This window comes from Cherax quadricarinatus, chromosome 54, assembly GCF_038502225.1.
Source record: "Cherax quadricarinatus isolate ZL_2023a chromosome 54, ASM3850222v1, whole genome shotgun sequence".
Lineage (NCBI taxonomy): Eukaryota > Metazoa > Arthropoda > Malacostraca > Decapoda > Parastacidae > Cherax > Cherax quadricarinatus.
In genome coordinates this window covers 7,480,795-7,503,849 of record NC_091345.1, presented here as the reverse complement: position 1 = coordinate 7,503,849, position 23,055 = coordinate 7,480,795, and the positions used below count along the sequence as shown (strand labels likewise).

The 23,055-nt window shown below is 41.6% G+C and overlaps 1 protein-coding gene across 7 annotated transcripts in view; it reads left to right on the top strand.

The window, feature by feature from the left end:
- The window catches only part of LOC128699070 (uncharacterized), a gene marked incomplete at its 3' end in the record, with an annotated part of 618,513 nt that overhangs the window by 552,719 nt on the left and 42,739 nt on the right, over nt 1-23,055 (top strand). For all 7 annotated transcript variants that reach the window (XM_070096571.1, XM_070096570.1, XM_070096569.1 and 4 more), the window contains 2 exon segments: nt 10,243-10,310; nt 22,078-22,256. In XM_070096571.1, the coding sequence (XP_069952672.1) occupies nt 10,243-10,310; nt 22,078-22,256 (247 nt within the window).

The window sequence follows — 23,055 nt, the reverse complement described above, 5'->3', positions numbered from 1 at the left end:
GAGACGGGGCCGCAGTTTAGCAAACTGAAGACCAAGTCTCTACTACTTGGACTGAAAGATACACGCGACTTAGCGCTTTATAAAATACACTACCACCGTAAGGCGGTAGCGATTTATAACAACAAAAAATACAAAGGCGATAAAAAGTTCTGCAGCAGAAACAGAAAACGGGAGCTACCAAAGCTGGGCAGACACAACTAGATCAGATTTTCACTGTTTAAGGTCCATTCACCCATTCGACTGTCTTTACAATAGTGAAATAATGTCTGTGATTAGGGAGACGGCCTGCTCGATGACTTACCCCCTCCCCCTCCCCCTTCCCCCTTCCTCCCCCTTCCCTTTTCCCCAACCTTCTACAGTAGCTTAACTCTCAACACAAACTGACACTGGCTTCGTAAAGGAGACACTAAATCAGAAACTTTGTATTGGCAGTCTAGTACAGTGTCTTCCCTCCCATTCCCCGCGTGTGGCGTTCCATTGCAATTATCGAATTCCATTGCAAATATCGAGTGCTACTCGATCAGCCGATTTTTCGTTAGAGCTTTCGAGTTCCATTGAATCTGTCTAGTTTCATTGAACCCGTCTATTACATTGAATCCGTCTAGTTACATTAAATCCGTCTAGTTACATTAAATCTGTTTAGTTCCATTGAATATATCTAGTTTCATTGAATATATCTAGTTCCATTGAATATATCTAGTTCTGTTGAAATCATATAGCTCCATTGAATCTATTTCCATCACAACCATTCGAACCATCCACCACCACACAACCAACCACCTCCATCACAACCATCCACCTCCATCACAACCACCGACTTCCACCTGAATCATTGTTAATCAGCTCCAAGTGGCAAGATCTGCCCCCATCCTCCAACCCATTTTCATAACCTCCTGAGAAGGGCACCCAAATGAAACGAAAGCCAATACTACCCCCATTGATTGCATTATACTGAGAGCACTTGCAGACGGCCCAGACTATCATCCAATCTGGCTTCCTATTGGTCCATTTTAGATACAATAACATTATGATTTAATATATAACCTCTGCCTAGATTCACCCATTTTGGAGCAAAATGAATTTCGTAATGTTTGCGGAATAATAATCAGTAAAGTGGTAAACTTGAGTACATTTTAATATTTATTAAACTTTACTGTAAACTGAGCCTGGTGTCTGATGCTCATGGTATTAACACACAGTGTCAAGAAAATCTTTATTGTAGGCGATGTTTCGCATCACCCAGACGAAAACGCCTGGTCACTGGGGCGTTGACCCCCCGGAGACGCCCTTCATGGGTAAACCTAATTGCATTCACTATATGCTTGTCTTTACTTTCGTGTTTCTTAATTTTTATTACAATACTATATCCTTGGTCTGAGACCGGGCCGCGGGGGGGGGGGGGGGTTGAACCCCAGAACCATTAACAGATGGCAAAATAAATTCTTTTAACCACTTATTCGTTCGTTAGAATTATTAGGTATCGCTGAAGGGATGCCTTGAAGTGATTGACAGGTGGTAGATCAGGAAATCAACTTAAAGGTCTGAGACTTGAGACAGGGCCAATGGGGACTATGACCCTCGAAATCGTTCTTAAGTAACACTCCAGGTAATCTTTGATTTTCGTTTATAACTCGAGAACGCCTCACCCAGTCGATTTTTAACGTCTGAATGCTCGGGTGCTGTAGTTAGGAAAAAGTGCAGGTCCCCGGTACTCAATTTTATTTAGACGGTACCAATTTTCCAGTTTTATTTTTGAAAAGGTTGGTTTAATTTCTTCCCGTGAAATAACCTCTTGAGAATATCTCTTCTGCAAGGACTTCTGCCTTTTAAAGTTGATGCATCTTATAGATAAATGGATAAGATAGAACCATATAAGTTTAGGCTGCATTGGTGCTGATTTTCCTATTACTAACATAGCTAATAAACTTGGATTTGTTGGATTCCGTGGGATAACTGGAGAATGTTTCTTTTGGTCGGCTTCAAACTCTTAACAGTGATGTGCTGTCCCCCCAGAGGATAGTTCACACTGATTTTGGTTTTGGCCAAGTTTTAATTTGCCAGTCTTAGAAAGCAAATTTCTTTCGGTACATCCATATTTCATGCGATAATCTGTGAATACTTCATCCGAGCGATTTAAAATCTTCAACAATAACTTGAGAATGGAAAACTTGATCGGCTTCAAACCTAAAATGGTGTATTTTTGAATGCTGGTCTCTATACGATAAAATTCAGTTACTATGGTGGCCTGGTGGCTCTGGTGGCCTGGTGGTTAACGCTCTCGCTTCACACGGCGAGGGCCTGGGTTCGATTCCCAGCCAGAGTAGAAACATTGGACGTGTTTCTTTCCACCTGTTGTCTATGTTCCCCATCAGTAAAATGGGTACCTGGGTGTTAGTCGGCTGGTGTGGGTCGCATCCTGGGACACTGACCTAAGGAGGCCTGGTCACAGACCGGGCCGCGGGGGCGTTGACCCCCGGAACTCTCTCCAGATATGACATTCTATAGTTAACTTTGCAAGCTGAAGTATATTGAACAAAATGTTTGAATTGGTTTATGGCTGCAATAGTTACAATTTGATAAATTAGACACATATGCAACTCTTGGGTATCTTTATTGAGGAAACGTTTCGCCACACAGTGGCTTCATCAGTCCATACGAAGGAGAAACTTGAAGAACAGGAGGAGAATGAGGTAATCAGTCCCTCAACCTTGAGTCGATGTGTTCAGTCCATCATATGTGTCTAATTTATCAACATGTCGGTTCTCTGAACCATTCATCTACAAATAGTTACAATTTGCAATTTTTATTGAAACTGTGACTTTAATTTCTTGTAAATGCTTCGTCTGATAGACTAAAATAAGTTATGCCACCCACAGTAACAGTCTGGTTGACCACACACCATTCAGACCGAGCTGCGTGAGTAGAAAGACTCTTGAAACCGATCACAGACATATCATAGGTATAGTGTGTTCGTAACCCGGCTGTAGCCCTTATCCGGAACATAACTCGCTCCATAAATACCGGTTTTAAAACATTACACTTTTATCCGGTTGGTGGCGACTAATCCATTATGCGTTCAATCGTAGCATTAACCGAGTTCCAGGATCCTACGCGTTTGATATGCATTTACTGAGAAGTTAGTATTCTTTAATGTTTTGTGGCTTGAGAGAGAGAGAGAATGGTCGAGAGAGTAGGTCGCATGCCTCCTTCTCTTACTTTCTTATTTTGTGTTTTCATTTATTTAAGATGTGGGATGGTGGGTGCTTACTGCCTGGGGTGTGGCTGTGCCGGCCTGGCACTTGGGTTGGCACACATACCTGTGTGGTAACCCAAGGAGGAAACCGACTTTCAGCGAATCGGTTTCGTCCTTCCTATTATTATTATTGCTAATAATAATACTTTTATTATTATCTTCGTCGTTCTTATGATGTGTTGTATCTCAGCTTCATCCATCACCAGTCTTCCTCCTGTCAACGTTTCTCCTCTTCTCTCTGCCAGCCTCCCAACACCTCTCACGACCTCAGCCTAACCATGCATCTCCTTCCCCACCATCACTACCTCCTTCCACCCCCACAATCCTCCGCTTCAACCTCCACCCCCACAGCTTCTGGGAGAGACGCCCAGGGCGGCGAGAGAATAATTCTATTATGTAAAGCAGGCCGGGTACCAGGGGGGACCGATGGCCAGGTACCAGGGAATGGGGACCGCGGTGGGGGGACAATGGCTCGGGGACTCGATTTGTCTTGCTTTGAACGTCTTTAGAAGCGAACTGTCCCAATAAAAGTTGGTATATATTACGTGTGTGGCGTGTGTACGTGTGTGTGTGTGTGTGTGTGTGTGTGTGTGTGTGTGTGTGTGTGTGTGTGTGTGTGTGTGTGTGCGTGCGCGCACTTGTGTGTGGTCTCTCGGACCGTCCATCATTCTGTGTACTCTTAAAATCGTGTATCTTTTTCCATTTCTTTCCTACCGTGAGACTTAAAAAGAAAAAATCTAATGAAAGTAATTCTTCCTAACATCTCTATGGCTGCTCTTATCTGTAGATTCTGTGTCCTGTTCTCAGCTTTTCTAGTCCCTCACCCAGGCCAATGCAGTTTGATAGCATGCCTCGCACTTTCCGGACGAAGGATCGAACCTCTGTCACTCCCTGAGTTCACTGATCCACATAAATGTTGATTCACTTCAAGGCAATTCCTCTTAAGGTTTCATATGCAGGATTATATCCTCCCTACTCCTCCTGGATCGTCCACTTCAGCCTCGAAGAATTATTTCTTCTCTGTTTTGGGATTAGTGTCGTCGCAGACATATGGACTCTTTCTTAAAGACGAAAAAGAAATAAGTGAAATGCGAAAATCACAGCACGCCTCTGTTAAGCGAGCCATTAATTATTTTAAAGATGCTTACTATAAGATTTAGTATAAATCTGTAGTATAGGATTTCTGCAACAATTCAGGATAGTATTGTGTATTTGTGCTCGCTGCTCTTTCTGTTACTGCTCTGCTTGTCTGTTGGCTGATTTGTGATAACGCATTTATGCTTATATTTCGACCAATAAGAGTTATGGCCCTATAGTGACGCTGCTGTTTCTACATTTCTCTTGCTGTAGAAACAGTTGCTGGTTGAGAGTTGAGACGTTGGCATCTTTCCTGAGGGACAGGCAGGAATGAGTCTTGTTATTTTTCCATTTAAGGGTTTACATCCTCCTTGTTAAAATCTTTAAGCCATTCTTTAGTTGTTTGTGTGGACATGTGTTAAGATTTTTGTAAACTCTCTGTATATAAGAGTTAAGAGTGTTTTGGGAACGCTGTGAAATGTGTGTACCGAGTCTCTCTATGTCAGTGGGAAATTCTATGAATTCCATTTATTTTCCTCTTCTCAGTTCCATGTTAATTACTCAGTTGAGCCTAGGATTCTCCTGAGAGCTCCCATCGCTAGATCACGGATGGCAGAAGGAATACTTCACAGACACACCACGGTACACACAAACTTCTCTACATTCATTTGCGGGAGTCACATACGGGTTGCGCTTCCAGTCTTGTAAATATGTACGAAGAAAATACTAATACCTTATGTTTCAGTATTCTACTTGCCTATTTCAAGATATGCCAAAGATTGTAGAATCTTTTAATGCTTTGTTACAGTACTTTGAGAGGCAAGACACTTGTGCATGGTTTTAATTTTGTTTACAGCAAGTATTCTTATTTCTTTTCTGCATGTTGAAATAAAATATCAAAGTCTTGGGCCAAGAAGAAAGTATGGGAAGTTGTAACACTCAGTATTCATAAGGAACTGCAGGAAACGTATATCACCTGTCCTAAATATTTACCCTAGGAGATCAACAGAAGTCATCCCACAGTCATTAACATAAAAAGAGGCTAATGCCTTCTGCATATAGACCCATATCACTTGACGTCCTAAATTGTCAAAATCTTTCAAGGAGATTTAAGAAGTATAATAACTAATCAAATGGATTCACGACAGTTGTACAACCCAGGGCAGCATGAGTTTACAGCAGGCCGCTCCTGCCTCTCGCAACTGTTGGAAAATTACAACATGGTCCAGGGTGCACAGGAAAACAAAATGCACACGCAGTGTACACTGAGTATGCAAAAGCCTTCGACAAGTGCGATCACGGTGTAATAATGCACAAATTGCGTGCAGAGGGAATAACCAGAACGCGGGCAAATGGATTTTTAACTTTATAACATACTACGCTCTTTTTGTGTTTTCCCTAATTGTTTCTCATTATCATTTCCGACATTGAATGACGAACTCAATATAGATAAAGCAGGCACACTTCAGAACGATGTAATGTGTAAAAACATTGAGAAAAATAATGTCACGTGATTTATCATTTAGAGAAAATAAGGATATTGGAGCAGAAACCACGAAAATCACATGGTAGGTTATGAGAATCTTAAAAGCAAGACACTTCATACCAACGATAGTACTGTTTACATCACGTACACTCACACCATGTGTAATTTGCTTACAGCGCCTTAACAAGCAGGAGAGAGAGAGAGAGAGAGAGAGAGAGAGAGAGAGAGAGAGAGAGAGAGAGAGATGGAAAAGATTTTATTTACTTTTTGTACTGAATCCACTACCCATCTGATCTACTTAGGATCGGGTGCCCAGTTTACCCGCTGCCATGACATACTGGAGTAAGCGATATAGGAGGTGAGGAAGTTAGGGATACAATAAGAGAGCACTTTGCTATTTGTACTCGCCTATTTGTGGCTGTAGGGGTCGAGATGGCCCCGCCTCTTCACTGATCGCTACTAGGTCCTCAGTCTCCCTAATCCATGAGTTTTATCATATCTCGTCTTAAAGCTATGTGTGGTTCCTGCCTCCACGACATCACTTACTAGACTATTTCACTTCCTGACGACTCTAAAACTGAAGAAATACTTCCTAACATCCCTTTGAGTCATTTGAGTCTTCAACTGTGCTAGTGTCTGTGGCCCAAGACTCTTCAACCTGCTACCAGAAGATATAAGATAATTCTGGAATAAAGGTCCAAGTTTTCAAGAAGAAAATGGATCACTACCTGTTCTGAGTGCTTGATCAACCAGGTTATGATAGATGTAGGCTTACTAGTCACTTCAGAGATCCTGGTTTATCAGGGATGTATGGCGACAGGCTGGGCTTCCAGAGGCAGAACAACAGCAGTTGCAGAAGCAGCAGCAGTGATAGTAAGAGTAGCCGCAGCAGCGTCAACATAGGAAGCCGAGAGTTGTTACAAAAGAAGAACCAGCAGTGATATTAGCACCAAAAGCAGCAGCAGCAGGAATAGTTAGTCTCAGCAGAAGCAGTAACAGAGATAATAAATCACCAAACGCAGCACTAATAATAGTCCCATCACCAGCGATAGTAAAAGTAGTCGCAGCAGTAGTAATAGTACTTACAGCAGCAGCATCGTATGAATAGTCGCAGCAGCGTCACGCCGTAATTATATTCCCCATAAAAGACGTGAACAACTATAAAAGGCTACTTATCATACGCACAAGTGCGTAAGAAAGCTCCTTGCGTAGCGCGTTCCACGAATACGCAGTTTTTTCCATCTCATCATTGCGCTTGACTCCTTAATATAAAAATACACCTTTCGAAAACAGAGATAGAGAGAGAGAATGAGAAATGAGAAATCTTAAGTAATATTTCCAGAGGAACGTTATATTTGGTGTGGGGGGGGCGTGCATAATTACTGGAGGCGCGAGTATTTTGACAGAGACTTCAATGGCGACCACTTGTGCCCTTGAGGCGGTGAGAGGAAGGACTCGAGAAGGTGGAGGAGGAGTGGAGAAGGAAAAATGGCGAGGGAGGGGTTAAGAGGCAGGAGGAAGAGAAAGGTGGATTGAGAGGGAGGGGGATGAAATGGAAAAGAGGTAAAGGGAAGAAATGAAGGGAGAGAAAAAGTATCAGGAGGGGAATAAATAGAAGGGAAGAATAAGAGGCAGGGGTAGAAGAGAGAAGGGAAGGAGAATAGGTATGGGAAGAACGTGGAGAAATGAAAAACGAAGATGATACACTTGAATAACAAAAAAGGAAAAACAGAATAGGGAGTAGCAGTAGCATAGAAAAAAAAATCAAATTAATATTGAAGCTATGTAAAGTATTAATATTTTACGGTAGTTTCAAAAGAAAAATCTCGCAAATTAAATATTGATCTAGAGGAAGGTGGCAAGGCGGTGTAGTGGAGAACGAGATGATGATGGTAGTGGTTATGGTTGTAGTAGTAATGGTGGAGGAAGTGGTAGTGTTGAAGGAGCAGGTAGTGGTAGTTGCAAACTACCATCTGATTTGTCTGAAGAGTTGCATCTGCAAGTTGTTGGAGTGGAGGAGGTTGAATGTTCGTTTGGTCTGGTGCTTGGAGACGAGAGGCTGCATCTCTAGGTGGATGATTAGTCTCCCCCGTCCCTCCCTCCTTCGTTCAGCTAGCTTGTGACATCTAGGAGGGCGTCGCCAGATGCTCTCATGCTTTGGCTTGCATGTTCTACCTGGAGTATGTTAATGACGCAACATAGAGGATTGAGCACATGCATCTCACGCATATCTACCTGTTTGCAGGTGCTCCTGCTGCCTTCTTGGTATCTTATACACAAATAACCAGCACATAGGAGCTTACGAAATGGTCCGACTTGGACCATTTACAACGTCGTACTGGTTATTTGTGTATTGTTCCAGTGCCTTTTTGGTCTTCATCTTGGTACTTTGTTTGCTGTTGTCCGTGGAACACAATTTAACTGTTAGCTCACGGATTAGGTGTTTTCACTTTCGTTGTTTTTATAATTACCCTGGTTCCTCTAGGGATCTCGGAGCTTTTAAGCGAGTCTGACAGTTTCCTTTGTAAGGTAACAGAATACGAAATTTTACTGTACCAGCAAGTACAGGAGGAAATGTTACCCAAGTCCGAGAATCAAGGTTATTTGTGATAAATTTGCTGAAGTAACAAAGACATACCAGAGATTACAAGTTAAATGACTCGTGTTACAACTAGTAATTTAAAGTAGTGTGTCAAAAAACATCCTTACCAAGCACAAAGACAACAGAAGGATACCGGAAATTACAGAGTTATTGTTAAGGTCTGGGGTAGACTCCTACACTCTCAGCAAAACCCTGGATGTAAATGAGAGACTTGATGATTTATGTGAAGAGGACGAAGCACTAGATCATATAAAACCCTGGGACAACATCACCAGTGACTCAGGGTTGTTTAAACAAACTGGCCTCCATTTTAGCGGCGGGATAGCACAAGATTGGAACGAATCTCGCAAGAAGAGGTAAATGAGGCGATGGAGAGGGCGAGAGTGAAGGGGATGATGAACAGTGGAGAGGGAGGAGGGAGCAAACAGTTATATCTGGTCTGATAACCTACGAGACCTGGAATTTAAACTAAACCTGTCAACTGGCAGACCATCCACCTGGATGAAATCTATTTTTTCATTTTACAGAAAATGCTCGTAGTATATTCCTCATAAAAAAGATGAATTATCCGCATACACATCACCAGAACGTCTATATATTATTGCTTTAAGTGAATCTTGGTTTAATTAAAAGTGCCACCTGACAACAGAAAAAGCTTTGTCTGAAAACAAGAAAAAAAAAAAGGTAGTGGAGCAACTTCGTATGTTTACGATGAGGTTAATGTAGTTCAAGGTCAAAAGCATGAAGCATATGATTGTATTTCTCGATATTCATGGCAATAAGAAATAAATTATATTTATTGCACATTGACTTCTCAAGCAAAAGTCAAGAAAATGCCCTTTAGTATGACGGAATTAAAATAGTAATAACAAGGAGGCAATAATAGTTTGTGACTGATGTCCTTAAGCTGCTAGACGTCCTATCATCAGTGAGGACAACTTTTTAACCCAAGTTGTTAAAGTGTCTATTCGTGACCTTATACTGGGATCTCGTTCCAACCAGATTCAAACGTTATCCAAACAATGGAGATGGGAGAGAAACTACGATAAATTGACCACATCTGGTTCAAATCTAACTCAAACTCTGAGATCCAAAATAATTTTGTAATACCTTACTTCACATCTTATAAGGGAGGGGTGTACAGTAGTTGGGATACCCTACGAGGTTGGGTATTCCAACTACAGAGTAACACACTTGGAGATATCAGTAATATTATACCTTTAATGGGTTTCAAGAATTTTCCTACTCTCGCAGCCAGACCCTGGGCCAGGCTTGTTCGGTGCTTACCTGATCGACCAGGCTGTTCTGCTAGCGGGCCGCTGGCCCATGTAGCCATCACCGCCTGGTTAATCTGGCACTTAACTGAGGTACTTGTCTTGTTTTCTCTTGAAGATTTCTGATATCTTTTGGTAAGATATTAACAAGTCTGGGATCACATACATTAATACAGTGTTCACCGTCCCCAAGACGCCCATGCTTTTCACTGGGTTTAATTTACACTTTCTTCCAGTATGTTGTTGCTGCACTGTGCAGATTCGGGTTCGAACTACTAAATACAAACACCATACAGGAAATGTGGAGTAGAATTAAAATAAATTCAAGCGCTAAACCTGAAAGTGTCGTACATCGGTGCAGGGAAGACTGCAGAAGTAGGAGTGAGGGCAGGACTGTCTTTGATAAGTGTCATCATGGTATAAGAGCACATAAAATTCTTGAAAAAGGATAGATGGATATTTAATTTTCTAAATAATAAAACCCAATTGTTCTCCTATAGGGAATACCACAATCAGTAGTTAACAGATGTTCCGTCTCTTTCTTCTACAGGAAATACAACTGTCGCAAGTGCATGGTGATCAACATGAAGCATAACAACATCATTCAGTACAAGGAATGTGAGTACCACTTTGTCCTCTTATTCTTTGGAATCCGCATGTAAATAACCCTTTTAATGTATAGATATGTTAATGTAACACTTCTCTAGTGTATAGATATGCTAATCTGGAAGATTTTTATTGTAGTCTTAATGGTTCAGTGGTTAAGTGCGTTTGTTTAATAATTTTTGGCCTTCCTTGCTGTTAGTTTAAGCCTTGCACATGCTGTGTGTGTGTGTGTGTGTGTGTGTGTGTGTGTGTGTGTGTGTGTGTGTGTGTGTGTGTGTGCGTGTGTGTGTGTGTGTGTGTGTGTGTGTGAGTGTGTCTGTCTGTTGTGGGTGTATAGTGTTGTGATTTCGGGGGTTGAAGGGAAGAAAGGCAGGTGTTTCTTTCCCTCAGTATAAGAGTAACGAATAATGAGTACCTCACACACTCATTACACACTCCAGCAGAACTTGACTCGCTTCTACTTAAATTTTACCTCATTAACAATAACAAATTAAAGATAGGGAAAGTTAATATATTTTTACACTCCATTACAATTTATTAATACTTATTCAATAATATACTTGGTTAAAGATAAAGGGATCTGATACTTAAATAACTGTGGTAATAGAAGAATATTGAGACGGGGGGAAGGGGTTAATACAGTTGGCTGACGAACTGGAATATTGACTTAAAATATAAAATGGTTTTTCGTCGAAGATTCCTAGAAGACCAGTGAGCTTCTAGCCACGGGTCCCAAGACCTTGCTCTGGGGTCTCAGCTCGGTCCCCAACCGAGTCCAGTTAGCAAATCCTCACACAGAGCTCCAGCTCTGTGCCAAGCCAAGGTTCCTCACCAAATCCTCTCCCAGAGCCCTCCAGCTCTGCACCCGGCAAGATGAGACATCTTGCCGGGTGGAGAGCTGGAGGGCTCTGGGAGAGGATTTGGTGAGGAACCTTGGCTGGGCACAGAGCTGGAGCTCTGTGTGAGGATTTGCTAACTGGACTCAGTTGGGGACCGAGCTGAGACCCCAGAGCGAGGTCTTGGGACCCGTGGCTAGGTAAGGTTTGTCAGGAAATAGGACAAGTGTTTCCTGACGGGGTGTGGATATGTATACCTGGAGTATACCTGGAAGGAGTTTCGAGAGTCAAAGCCCCCACGTGCCGGTCCGTGACCAGGCCTTGTGTAGTATAGGTGGGTGTCGCAAGGGGGAGTGAGGGAAAGGGAGGCTTACAGAAAGAATTTTGAGATTTCTTCTTCAGACTGATTATGTCAGGAGGAAAAGAAGATACTGAGCTCAACTTAAATGAATCATGTAGAGTCTGGGAAAAATAGGAGCTGTAATTAAATAATGAATTTAAAAGTAATCTAAAATAATTCTCATTTGTAAAAATCATATACAAAATCTAATATCGGGCCATTGCCCAAACTAGATGGAATTTACGCTGACGACAGCGAAGAAATTAGTGAAATACTGACGTCTCGGTATTACTGTGCTTATTAAGCCGTTAATGTGACTAGAGGTTAACAATCTGAATGAATTTTTTCCAAAATTTACATTATGACTAACCCCATTCGACTTAGAAAAAAAAATCATTGGCAGCATGCCCTTGTACACTGCCCTAGGCCTGCCAGACTCGTGGAACTCCATATTCATCAAGAACCACAATAAACCACTATCATAGGCCTTAAATATTTTATGGCGAGGGAGCCTTGGCACAGCCGGTACAAACAAGGGATATACCTGCACTCGACAAAGACAACAGCAAAGCAATAACAAAGAACTATAAACTGATTGCGCTGATGTTCCACATCATTAAAATCTTGGAAAAGAGTTTTGAAAAAAAATTGCTAGCCACACGATTAAAAAAAATGCACAAACCATTGCAGCAACAACTTTCATGCACTGGAAGATAAAATGGAGATGTAGTGTTCTCGTTATTTCTTCATATAGACTTTTTAACTTGATAACACACATACACACGCACACACACAGTGCAAAAAAAGTAATAGTAAGCAGAGCTGAGTCAGAGGCTGCCACAGTGAAAAAACTGTTCCTCGAGGCACAGTACTCTCCCCCCATTCTTTTCCTCATATTTATATCCGACATATACATGTATATAAATCATAGCACCATATCATCCTTTGCAAACAATACTAAAATTTGCATGAGAGTGGCATCCATTGAGGACACAGCAAATCTCTAAGAGTCATAAACTAAGTCTTGCAGTGCACCACAGAAAATTTAAGGCTGACTGTGGACGAATTTCAGTTAGTTCCTTACAGGAAAAAATGAAGAAATTAAAACTAGAATAGAGCAAAAGGCTAACGTGAGGAACTTGTAAGTGATATCCTCTGGTTTCACTTAAAATGATTAAGACAGTATCATTTTCATAACTGCGAGGAAAATGACAAGTCGGATAACGAGCACTTTCAAAATAAGACATTTTAAAACAGTGGGGGTCATTTTTAAGTCACTTTTTCTCTCTAAGCATACTTTAAGAAAGGGTGAGATAATCATGAATGAGAGTGGTTAGGGGTGAGAAGGACCTTCCCAGTTGCACAGTTAAAACAGGTGAATATTGAGTAAAACAGGACACAAACAATGTCAACAGCGTACAGTATATTGTTTTCAAACTGCTGACCACGGATTTGCCAATTAAACATTAGTCATTAATAAAAACGTACACTTTTTTTACTGTGATAGAATTAAATACAAAGCCAAACATAGTAAAATAAAACATATTTCCGAACAAAATTCTTTTGTGGGAAATCTGGATTAAGTGAAGCTCACGTATTATATCATTCACCCAGAGTTATGACACTAGGGTGCCTGGAGTGATCAGTCACTAACAGTGTATTATATCATTCACCCAGAGTTATGACACGAGGGTGCCTGGAGTGATCAGTCACTAACAGTGTATTATATCATTCACCCAGAGTTATGACACGAGGGTGCCTGGAATGATCAGAAGTCACTTAATGTCTCACGTCCTTTCACTTGCAAGGTCATTATTTCCTAATATATTAGATGTCAAGACTCCACGCTGTCAAATTTCTTGCATTACAAACAGTAGCATATATGGCAAAAGTAGCCTGATTAGAAAAAAAAGTTCAGAAGATTTTTCTATGCGCATCTGTGATCTTACAGAAACCTAGTATTTAATTGTATGCGATAGACAGTGAATAAAAATAAATAACATCGATCACCTAACGACTGTAGATATATGGAGAGGATATGTTGCACCGTCTGCCGAGTCTTTTGCTTTTGTAGGGTGTGATTTGTGTGCAGATTTGGTACCAGTCTCTCTTAAGATTTTCCAGGTGTAAATTATGATGCATCTTTCTCGCCTGCATTCCAAGGAATACAAGTCAAGTGATTTCAGACGTTCCAAGTAATTAAGGTGCATCACTGAATTAATGTGTGCAGTGTAGGCTCGCAATGCGTTCTTCAGTTATGCAGCTTCACCTGCCTTGAAAAGGGCTGATAGTGTACAGCAGTGCTGCAGCCTTGAGAGAAGAAGTAACAGAGAGGATCATCATTGGCTTGTCATCATTTGTTTTGAAAGTTCTCGTTATCCATCCTATCATTTTCCTCTCAGTTGCGATAAAGACAATATTGTGATCTTTAAACGTGAGATCCTCTGACATTTATCACGTTATATATATATATATATATATATATATATATATATATATATATATATATATATATATATATATATATATATATATTTATATATATAAAAACAAGTCGGCCGTCTCCCACCGAGGCAGGGTGACCCCAAAAAGAAAGAAAATCCCCAAAAAGAAAATACTTTCATCATCATTCAACTCTTTCACCTCACACATAATCACTGTTTTTGTAGAGGTGCTCAGAAACACAACAGCTTAGAAGCATATACGTATGAAGATACACAACATATCCCTCTAAACTGCCAATATCCCGAACCCCTCCTTTAGAGTGCAGGCATTGTACTTCCCATTTCCAGGACTCAAGTCCGGCTATATAAAAATAACCGGTTTCCCTGAATCCCGTCACTAAATATTACCCTGCTCACACTCCAACAGATCGTCAGGTCCCAAATACCATTCGTCTCCATTCACTCCTATCGAACACGCTCACGTACGCCTGCTGGAAGTCCAAGCCCCTTGCCCACAAAACCTCCCTTACCCCTTCCCTCCAACCTTTTCGAGGACGACCCCTACCCCGCCTTCCTTTCCCTTCAAATTTAAATGCTCTCCATGTCATTCTACTTTGATCCACTCTCTCTAAATGACCAAACCACCTCAACAATCCCTCTGACTAATACTTTTATTAACTCCACACCTCCTAATTTCCACACTCTGAATTTTCTGCCTAATATTTACACCACACATTGCCCTTAGACAGGACATCTCCATTGCCTCCAACCGCCTCCTCGCTGCTGCATTCACAACCCAAGCTTCACACCCATATAAGAGTGTTGGTACTACTATACTTTCATACATTCCCTTCTTTGACTCCGTTGATAACGGTTTTTTGTCTCCACATATACTTCAACGCACCACTCACCTTTTTCCCTCATCAATTCTATAATTAGCCTCATCCTTCATAAATCCATCCGCAGACACGTCAAATCCCAAGTATCTGAAAACATTCACTTCTTCCATACTCCTCCTCCCCAATTTGATATCCAATTTTTCTTTATCTAAATCATTTGATACCCTCATCACCTTACTCTTTTCTATGTTCACTTTCAACTTTCTACCTTTACACACACTCCTCCACTAAACTTTGCAATTTTTCTTTAGAATCTCCCATAAGCACAGTACCATATAGGTAGTAGGTTGGTAGACAGCAACCACCCAGGGAGGTGCTACCGTCCTGCCAAGTGAGTGTAAAACGAAAGCCTGTAATTGTTTTACATGATGGTAGGAATGCTGGTGTCCTTTTTTCTATCTCATAAACATGCAAGATTTCAGGTACGTCTTGCTACCTCTACTTACACTTAGGTCACACTACACATACATGTACAAGCATATATATACACACACCCCTCTGGGTTTTCTGCTATTTTCTTTCTAGTTCTTGTTTATTTCCTCTTATCTCCATGGGGAAGTGGAACAGAATTCTTCCTCCGTGGGCCTTGCGTGTTGTAGGAGGCGACTAAAATGCCGGGGGCAAGGGCCTAGTAATCCTTTCTCCTGTATAAATTACTAAATTTGAAAAGAGAAACTTTTGTTTTTCTTTTTGGGCCACCCTGTCTTGGTGGGATACGGCCGGTTTGTTGAAAGAAGAATATATGAATATATATATATATATATATATATATATATATATATATATATATATATATATATATATATATATATATATATATATATATACACCGTGGTCCCCCGCTTTTCGTAGTTCCCGGCACTCGTAAAATTCGCCAATCATAGAGGTATTTTCGTATAAACATGGACTCGCTTTTCATAGGTTGACTCGCGAGTCTTAGTTCGTCCGGGACGCTTACCCACGGCGTGAGCCAGGGCGGCATTGTTTACCAGTGAGCGAAGGTCCCCTCACGTGCCCCAGCGAAATATTTCATAATATTCCATTTATTTTAGTGCTTGCAAGTATTAAATAAGCTACCATTGCTCCAAAGAAAGCTCCTAGTGCCAAGCCTGTTGTAAAGAAGGTGAGAAATACGATTGAATTTAAGAAAACTATCATTAAACAATATGAAAGTGGTACAAGTGTGGCCGAACTGTCCAGGATGTTTAAGAAACCCTACACAACCTTATGTTCCATAGTGGCCAAGAAAAATGAAATAAAGGATGCTGTTGTTGCAAAGGGAGTAACTATGCTGACCAAAATGAGATCACCAGTACTGGAAGAGGTTGAGAAGTTATTATTGGTGTGGATAAATGAGAAACAATTAGCAGGAGATACTCTCATGACTTCGTTTATTTGTGAAAAGGCTAGGCAGTTGCATGAAGATTTGGTAAAGAAATTGCCTGCAAATAGTGGTGAAGTGAGTGAATTTAAGGCCAGCAAAGGCTGGTTTGAGAGATTTAAGAACCATACTGGCATACACAGTGTGGTAAGGCATGGTGAGGCTGCCAGTTCGGACCACAAGGCGGCTGAAAAATATGTGCATGAATTCCAGGAGTACATAGAGGCTGAAGGACTGAAACCTGAACAAGTGTTCAGTTGTGACGAAACAGGCCTCTTTTGGAAGAAAATGCCAAAGAGGACCTTCATTACACAAGAGGAAAAGGCAATGCCAGGACACAAGCCTATGAAAGACAGGCTGACGCTAATGTTCTGTGCTAATGCTAGTGGGGATTTCAAAGTGAAGCCGTTACTAGTGTTCCATTCTGAAAATCCCAGAGTGTTCAGGAAAAACAATGTTACGAAGAGTAAATTGTGTGTGTTTTGGAAATCTAATAGTAAGGCATGGATCACGAGGGAAATTTTCGTCGAGTAGTTCAATGGCCCTAGTGTGAAGGAGTATCTCCTGGAAAAGAAATTGGATCTCAAGTGCCTGCTAGTAATGGAGAATTCACCTGCTCATCCTCCAAACTTGGATGACCTAATTTTCGAGGAGTTTGGGTTCATCACAGTAAAGTTCTTGCCCCCGAATACCACTCCTCTCCTCCAACCCATGGACCAGCAGGTTATTGCTATAGCAATGTTTCACAGATGCTTGACTGTGACCACAGACACTCACTTGACCCTAAGGGAATTTTGGAGAGAACACTTCAGCATCCTCCACTGCATAACCCTTATAGGTATGGCTTGGGAGGGAGTGACTACCAGGACTTTGAACTCTGCCTGGAGAAAATTGTGGCCAGATTGTGTCGACAAGAGGGATTTTGAAGAATTTGGGACTGACCCTAATGAGCCTATGTCTGTTGTAAAATCAATTGTTGCACTGGGAAGTTCCATGGGGTTGGATGTGAGTTTGGAGGATGTGGAAGAATTTGTGGAAGACTACAATGAGCTCACCACTGAGGAGCTGCAAGAGCTTCAGCAGGAAGAGCAACACATCGCAGCTCAGAATCTTGCTGCAGAGGAGGAGGAAGAGAGATGGAAGAAGGTGCCTTCAGAAATTAAAGAGATTTTTACTATGTGGGGTAAGATGGAAAGCTTTATGGAGAAACATCACCCTAACAAGGTTGTTGCAAGCCAGGTTGGCAACATGTACAGTGACAAAGTCTTGGGCCATTTTAGGGAAGTGTTAAAGAGACGCCAGAAACAGAGCTCTCTCCACAGTTATTTTGTGAGACAGGACTCCAGTGACTCTAAAGGTGGTCCTAGTGGCATTAAGAAACAGAGAAGAGAAGCAACCCCAGAAAAGCAAATGGTACCTGAGGTGTTGATGGAAGGGGATTCCCCTTCCAAACTATAAACAATCCACTCTCTCTCCTCCTCCAGTCTCCCATACACTAAGAAGAATCTCCAATAAAGGTAAGTATTATGCTGTTAATGTTTCATTCATCATTTCCATTGTATTGTTTATGTACTACATGCATATTTCATGTTAAAAATTTTTTTTGTTTTAATACTTCTGGGTGTCAGGAACGGATTAATTGTATTTACATTATTTCTTATGGAGAAAATTGATTCGTAAATCGTAAATTTCGTTTATAGTAACGGCTCCAGGAACGGATTAATTACGAACAACGAGGGACCACTGGTATTGAAACATTACCAAACTGCGACCAGCCGATATTAGATCCTGCGACACATTCTCCCGCCTCAAAAGACAGAATAACGTTCACATTGCCGTGTGTGTGTGTGTGTGTGTGTGTGTGTGTGTGTGTGTGTGTGTGTGTGTGTCGTGCTGAATATGTAAAATTGGTCAGTTAGCAAGAACTCGTTTTAAAATTGTCCCTTTCTAAAAATTTTCTCTTATACTTTAAAAGATTTTTTTTCATTTATGTTAATGTAAAAAATTAATATCTTAATCCTTAATCACCTTCTACTTTGTCACTATAGTGTTATCACGTCTGTTGTTACCATTTATTGCGTGTGCCTCCTCACTATCCGCTCCTGCATTATGTCAGCTAGAAAGCTACCAGTAAACCACCAGCCCACCACAACCACAACCATCACTGAACCCACAAATGTTTATCACTACAACACAGCACTCCGACAGCCACCACCACCATAGCAACTGCCCCCAAAAATTATATCACCTATCCAACCAGCCCTTCACCACACCGCCGTCACCATCATCACTAGTATCATCACATCTATCACCACTTTCACAACCACAAACCTCTCCCCCTTTTTTTTCTGAAACTTCCACTCATCTGTTACGCAAATAACCAGCACGATAACCGGTTACTCCCCCCCCCTCCTTCAAATATCCACCCACCATAGGCTCCCCTCATCCATACACCCCTCACCAGTTCCCCTCATTAATAGTACCCCTCGCCCATACCCCATCAACACATTTCCTCTCTCATACCTCTTTCACCATCATTATCTGTAACGCCCCCTTCTCCGTCAAACCTCTGACCTGTCGTTTCTCCCCCCCACCCCTCCCACAACGCCGTAAATCCCCCCCGCCCTCCTGCTCAATCCCTCCTCTAACCCAAATCCCCTAACATCCCCCACAACCGTTTGCCCTGAGCTAATGTCCACATTTACCACCACCATTGTCCTGAGAGTGGACAGGACAAAACAAACCATCATATACAATGACAGCTGCCTTTCTGTGTCATGATTGACGTCTTTCGTGGCTTCGGGAAAAGTGGGCAATGGTGCGTGATCAACGTCTTGGGTGTTTTTCGTGCAGAAACACACACACACACACACACAGCCACAGAGTAGTCAGTAAGTGGAATAGTTTGGGAAGCGATGTAGTGGAGGCAGGATCCATACATAGCTTTAAGCAGAGGTATGATAAAGCTCACGGCTCAGGGAGAGTGACCTAGTAGCGATCAGTGAAGAGGCGGGGCCAGGAGCTCGGACTCGACCCCCGCAACCTCAACTAGGTGAGTACACACACACACACACACACACGCACGCACACACACACAATAATGGATGGCCTTAAGGCTCAACCAAGGGAGGAGTTTGGAGAGAAGTTCAATTTCCTTTGGACAGAAACTAGGGCGTTATGCAACAAATCAAAGGATGAGGTTGCATAACAGATAATTTAGGGCTAATACGACGCAGGAAAATATTCTAAACGTATATTCAATAAAATTATAGTACCCATTACAAATTTAAACTCAAATAAGAAGTTTTAAAAATATCTAATTACGAAGCATGGGGGAAAGAGGAGACGATGATGATTGTTAGAATATAACAAAGGGGAGGGAGTAAGGGCACTCGGAAACAGTTTGAAGAAACGAGGAAATGGGAGATTGCTGATAATTAACCAGAATATGAAAATGTATTAAAACTGAGACAGGGAATACAAAGGAAGAGGGGAGCAAGACACGTGGTAAGGGGAGAAACACGTGGTAAGAGATGGAAAAACACGTTGTAAGAGGGGAAAGATTATTAAAATCGTAACTAAACGCTAAGCCCGTAAGAGTCATACAGCGCTGAAGAGGGATAGAGAAGTGCTAAAAGAAAAAGACACGTGGTAAGAGGGGGGGATTAATCATGAATGACAATATGTAATGATAATAATAATAATAAATGTACATTATTTAAATCTTATTAGCTAATTTGCAACAAAATTCAGATGCTAAACTAATCTTGGAAAAAAAAAGAAAAAGAGACGAGAGATAATGGAAGACTAAGAAGTGAATAATGATTACAGTGAATAATTGTGAAGAGAGGGGGGGGTGAAACGGGAATATTGATAAACTATATAAGAACAGCAGAGAGAGATGAAGCGAGCAACAGTGAGCGAAATATGTAAACAAGGGGGGAACAAGAGAATGAAAGATGAATGGGGAAGCATTGATCAATCAGAGGATAAAGAAAGAAAAAGATTATTGTTATGCAGCTTTATCGGAAGTGTGCAGGTTTTCTGTTAGCGGTTCTGGTGATTATATTCCCCAGGGTCCTGTCTCGGACCAGACCTCCTAGTTTGGAAAGAAAATATTGCTGGATTAAGAATTATGAAGTGTATTAGGAAGTAAGGACGCTGTGAACATACTACGAGAACACTGTATCAACATACGTGGGCCCAGACTAACATCATAGCTGAAGATATCAGAAACACTGACGGAACAAGTGTAGAAGTCTTCACAAGCATGATGAATAACCATACCCCCGGCCGGGATTGAACCCGCGGTCATAGAGTCTCAAAACTCCAGCCCGTCGCGCTAACCACTAGACCAGCTAGCCACAATAAGATTCATCCAACTAGGTATATTTCTACACCATAGGAAGGTTAGCACAGGCACCTCTGTGACCACAAATGCAAGTTTTTACAGACGAATCTCCAGCTAGCGTGGCCGTGACGAACTCTAGCTCAAGTCCCTTCACTACCGTCAACATGACTTAAGAAATCGTAATGACACGATTGCAAATAAACCATACCCCCGGCCGGGATTGAACCCGCGGTCATAGAGTCTCAAAACTCCAGCCCGTCGCGCTAACCACTAGACCAGCTAGCCACAATATGATTCATCCAACTAGGTATATTTCTACACCATAGGAAGGTTAGCACAGGCACCTCTGTGACCACAAATGCAAGTTTTTACAGACGAATCTCCAGCAGCGGCCGTGACGAACTCTAGCTCAAGTCCTTCACTGCCGTCAACATGACTTTAAGCAAATCGATAAAGTCACGATTCAAATAAATCAGTAAGGCCCGAGCCGGACTAAACCCGCAGTAACAGGTGAGTCTCACAACCCACCACGCACGCAACCACAAAGGATGCAAGCTCACCAAATAGAAAATTAAATCCAACTATGAAAATAAATAGTTCATACACAGATAAAGGTTAGCGCAGGAAAATATTCTGTGACCTAATTTCCAAATGAAGTTTTAAAAATACTAATTCCAAGCTGCGGCCGGAGAACTCTGAGCTCAGAATATACAACGGGTAAGGGCATGACTTAAGAAACGAAAATGACACAAAATTGAAAATGATAAACTATACCCCCGTGGGGAGAACCTGGTAGGTCATTGAAGAAGTTATTAAAATCTCAAAGGCCCGTAGAGCTAACCGAAGTAGAAGCTAGAAGCACAAGAAGATTATCAAACTACATGATGAATAACCACTTGGATTCCCACAGTTGCACAATCCAGGGCAACATTGGTTTAGAACAGGTCGGTCCTTCCTCTCGCAAGTAGTAAACACTATGATATTGTCTTGGATGTATTGGAGGACAAACAGAATGCAAATATAGTGTACACAGACTTTGCAAAAACTTTCAACAAGTGGTGGGTGACCCCCTGATTAGTTTTCAGGTAATCTTCAAGTATCAGCAAAATATTAAATTCTGTTACACAAAATTAAAATAACCCACATCGGTTAAAAACCCAGGAAGTTTCCCCGAGGTCCCTACAGGCACCCTGGTAATTGTAGAAACCTTCACAGAAGAGACCAAAGCCGTAGGCAGTTAAAATGTCCTCCACAGTCAGCAGCACGCCACAAGCCGCACAGGGGCACTAACAAGCAGGTAGGTGTAGGTTAGGTGTGCGCGCGAGATCTTAAATCAACTGATTATCACCTCAAAATTAAAATTCTTACTAGAGGAAGAGGAGGAGGGCCAAACACGCACGTTCTCTTGATCATTGTATAATTTGTTGGTTATCTGTAGGGTTCACCGTGTTAATTTCGAATACCAGGCCTCGTATAATACCAACTCTGATGTAATACCTGTACTAATATCAAATATGTTCGTTTCCAGCGTACTGTGACGACACTATGGAGATGGACCTGCGGGCACTATGTATGGGCATCACGGGCGACGCAATGCTCTATTCTATGTTCCGCCTTAGTGCTGAGCCTGTCACCTGCCCCTTCCATGGACCCCTCACCTTCACCTACTCTAAAGGCTACGGCGAGTGTGTCCAACCTGTCTCTCAGGTAAGTCTGTATACTCTCGCCTATGGGAATTAATCAGGTTTGATCCTGGAAAGGGGTTAGCTCAAGTTCCTTGAAACAAGAGCTCCTCATCAGCATCATGACACCCACTCTTGAAGGTTGTCTAGTATTTGTCGAGCTCCAGCTCTCGGGCCCCATTTTTCGATCGACAGTCGTCAGGAAATACAGTGATAGAGATGGATGGAAATGTAAAATAGATGCAGTGAAAAATAGGGATAACATCAAATAAAGTTAGAGATCAGTGTGTCAACTTCAGTGACCCAAGAGGGGTCACGTACTGAGGTGCTAAAAACAATAAATGTAGACCAACTGTAGAAGTTGAAGAGAAAAGTGGACCACTATCTCCACAAGTGCCAAATTAAGAGAGTTATGATGGGTATTTGGATCTGCAGACAGCTAGCGCCAACAGCCTGGTGAACCAGACGGTCAACATGAAGCTTTATCCATGGGGAAGCATTTGACCTGTAAGACTCAAAGCGTAGAGTAACTCAATTTCCCCTGGATCAAGAGCCCTTCGTCGGCTTCAAGGCACCTTGAAAGGTGTGAAATCCGTAATTATTTTTTTTGTATCTCATCTTCAGACATAATCCTATTTTTTTTCATCCCCTGAAACAGATAATAACTTTTCCTTAAATTAGTAATGCAAAGGTTTAATTGTCACTCTTCAAATTGCTCTCCAGAAATCTTCTCATCCTTTCCCTTAAGGGCTTTTATGAAAAAGATAATTTTCTCATGCGAGGACTCATTTTGATAAGCAGTTCCATCTTCTTTACATCACTGG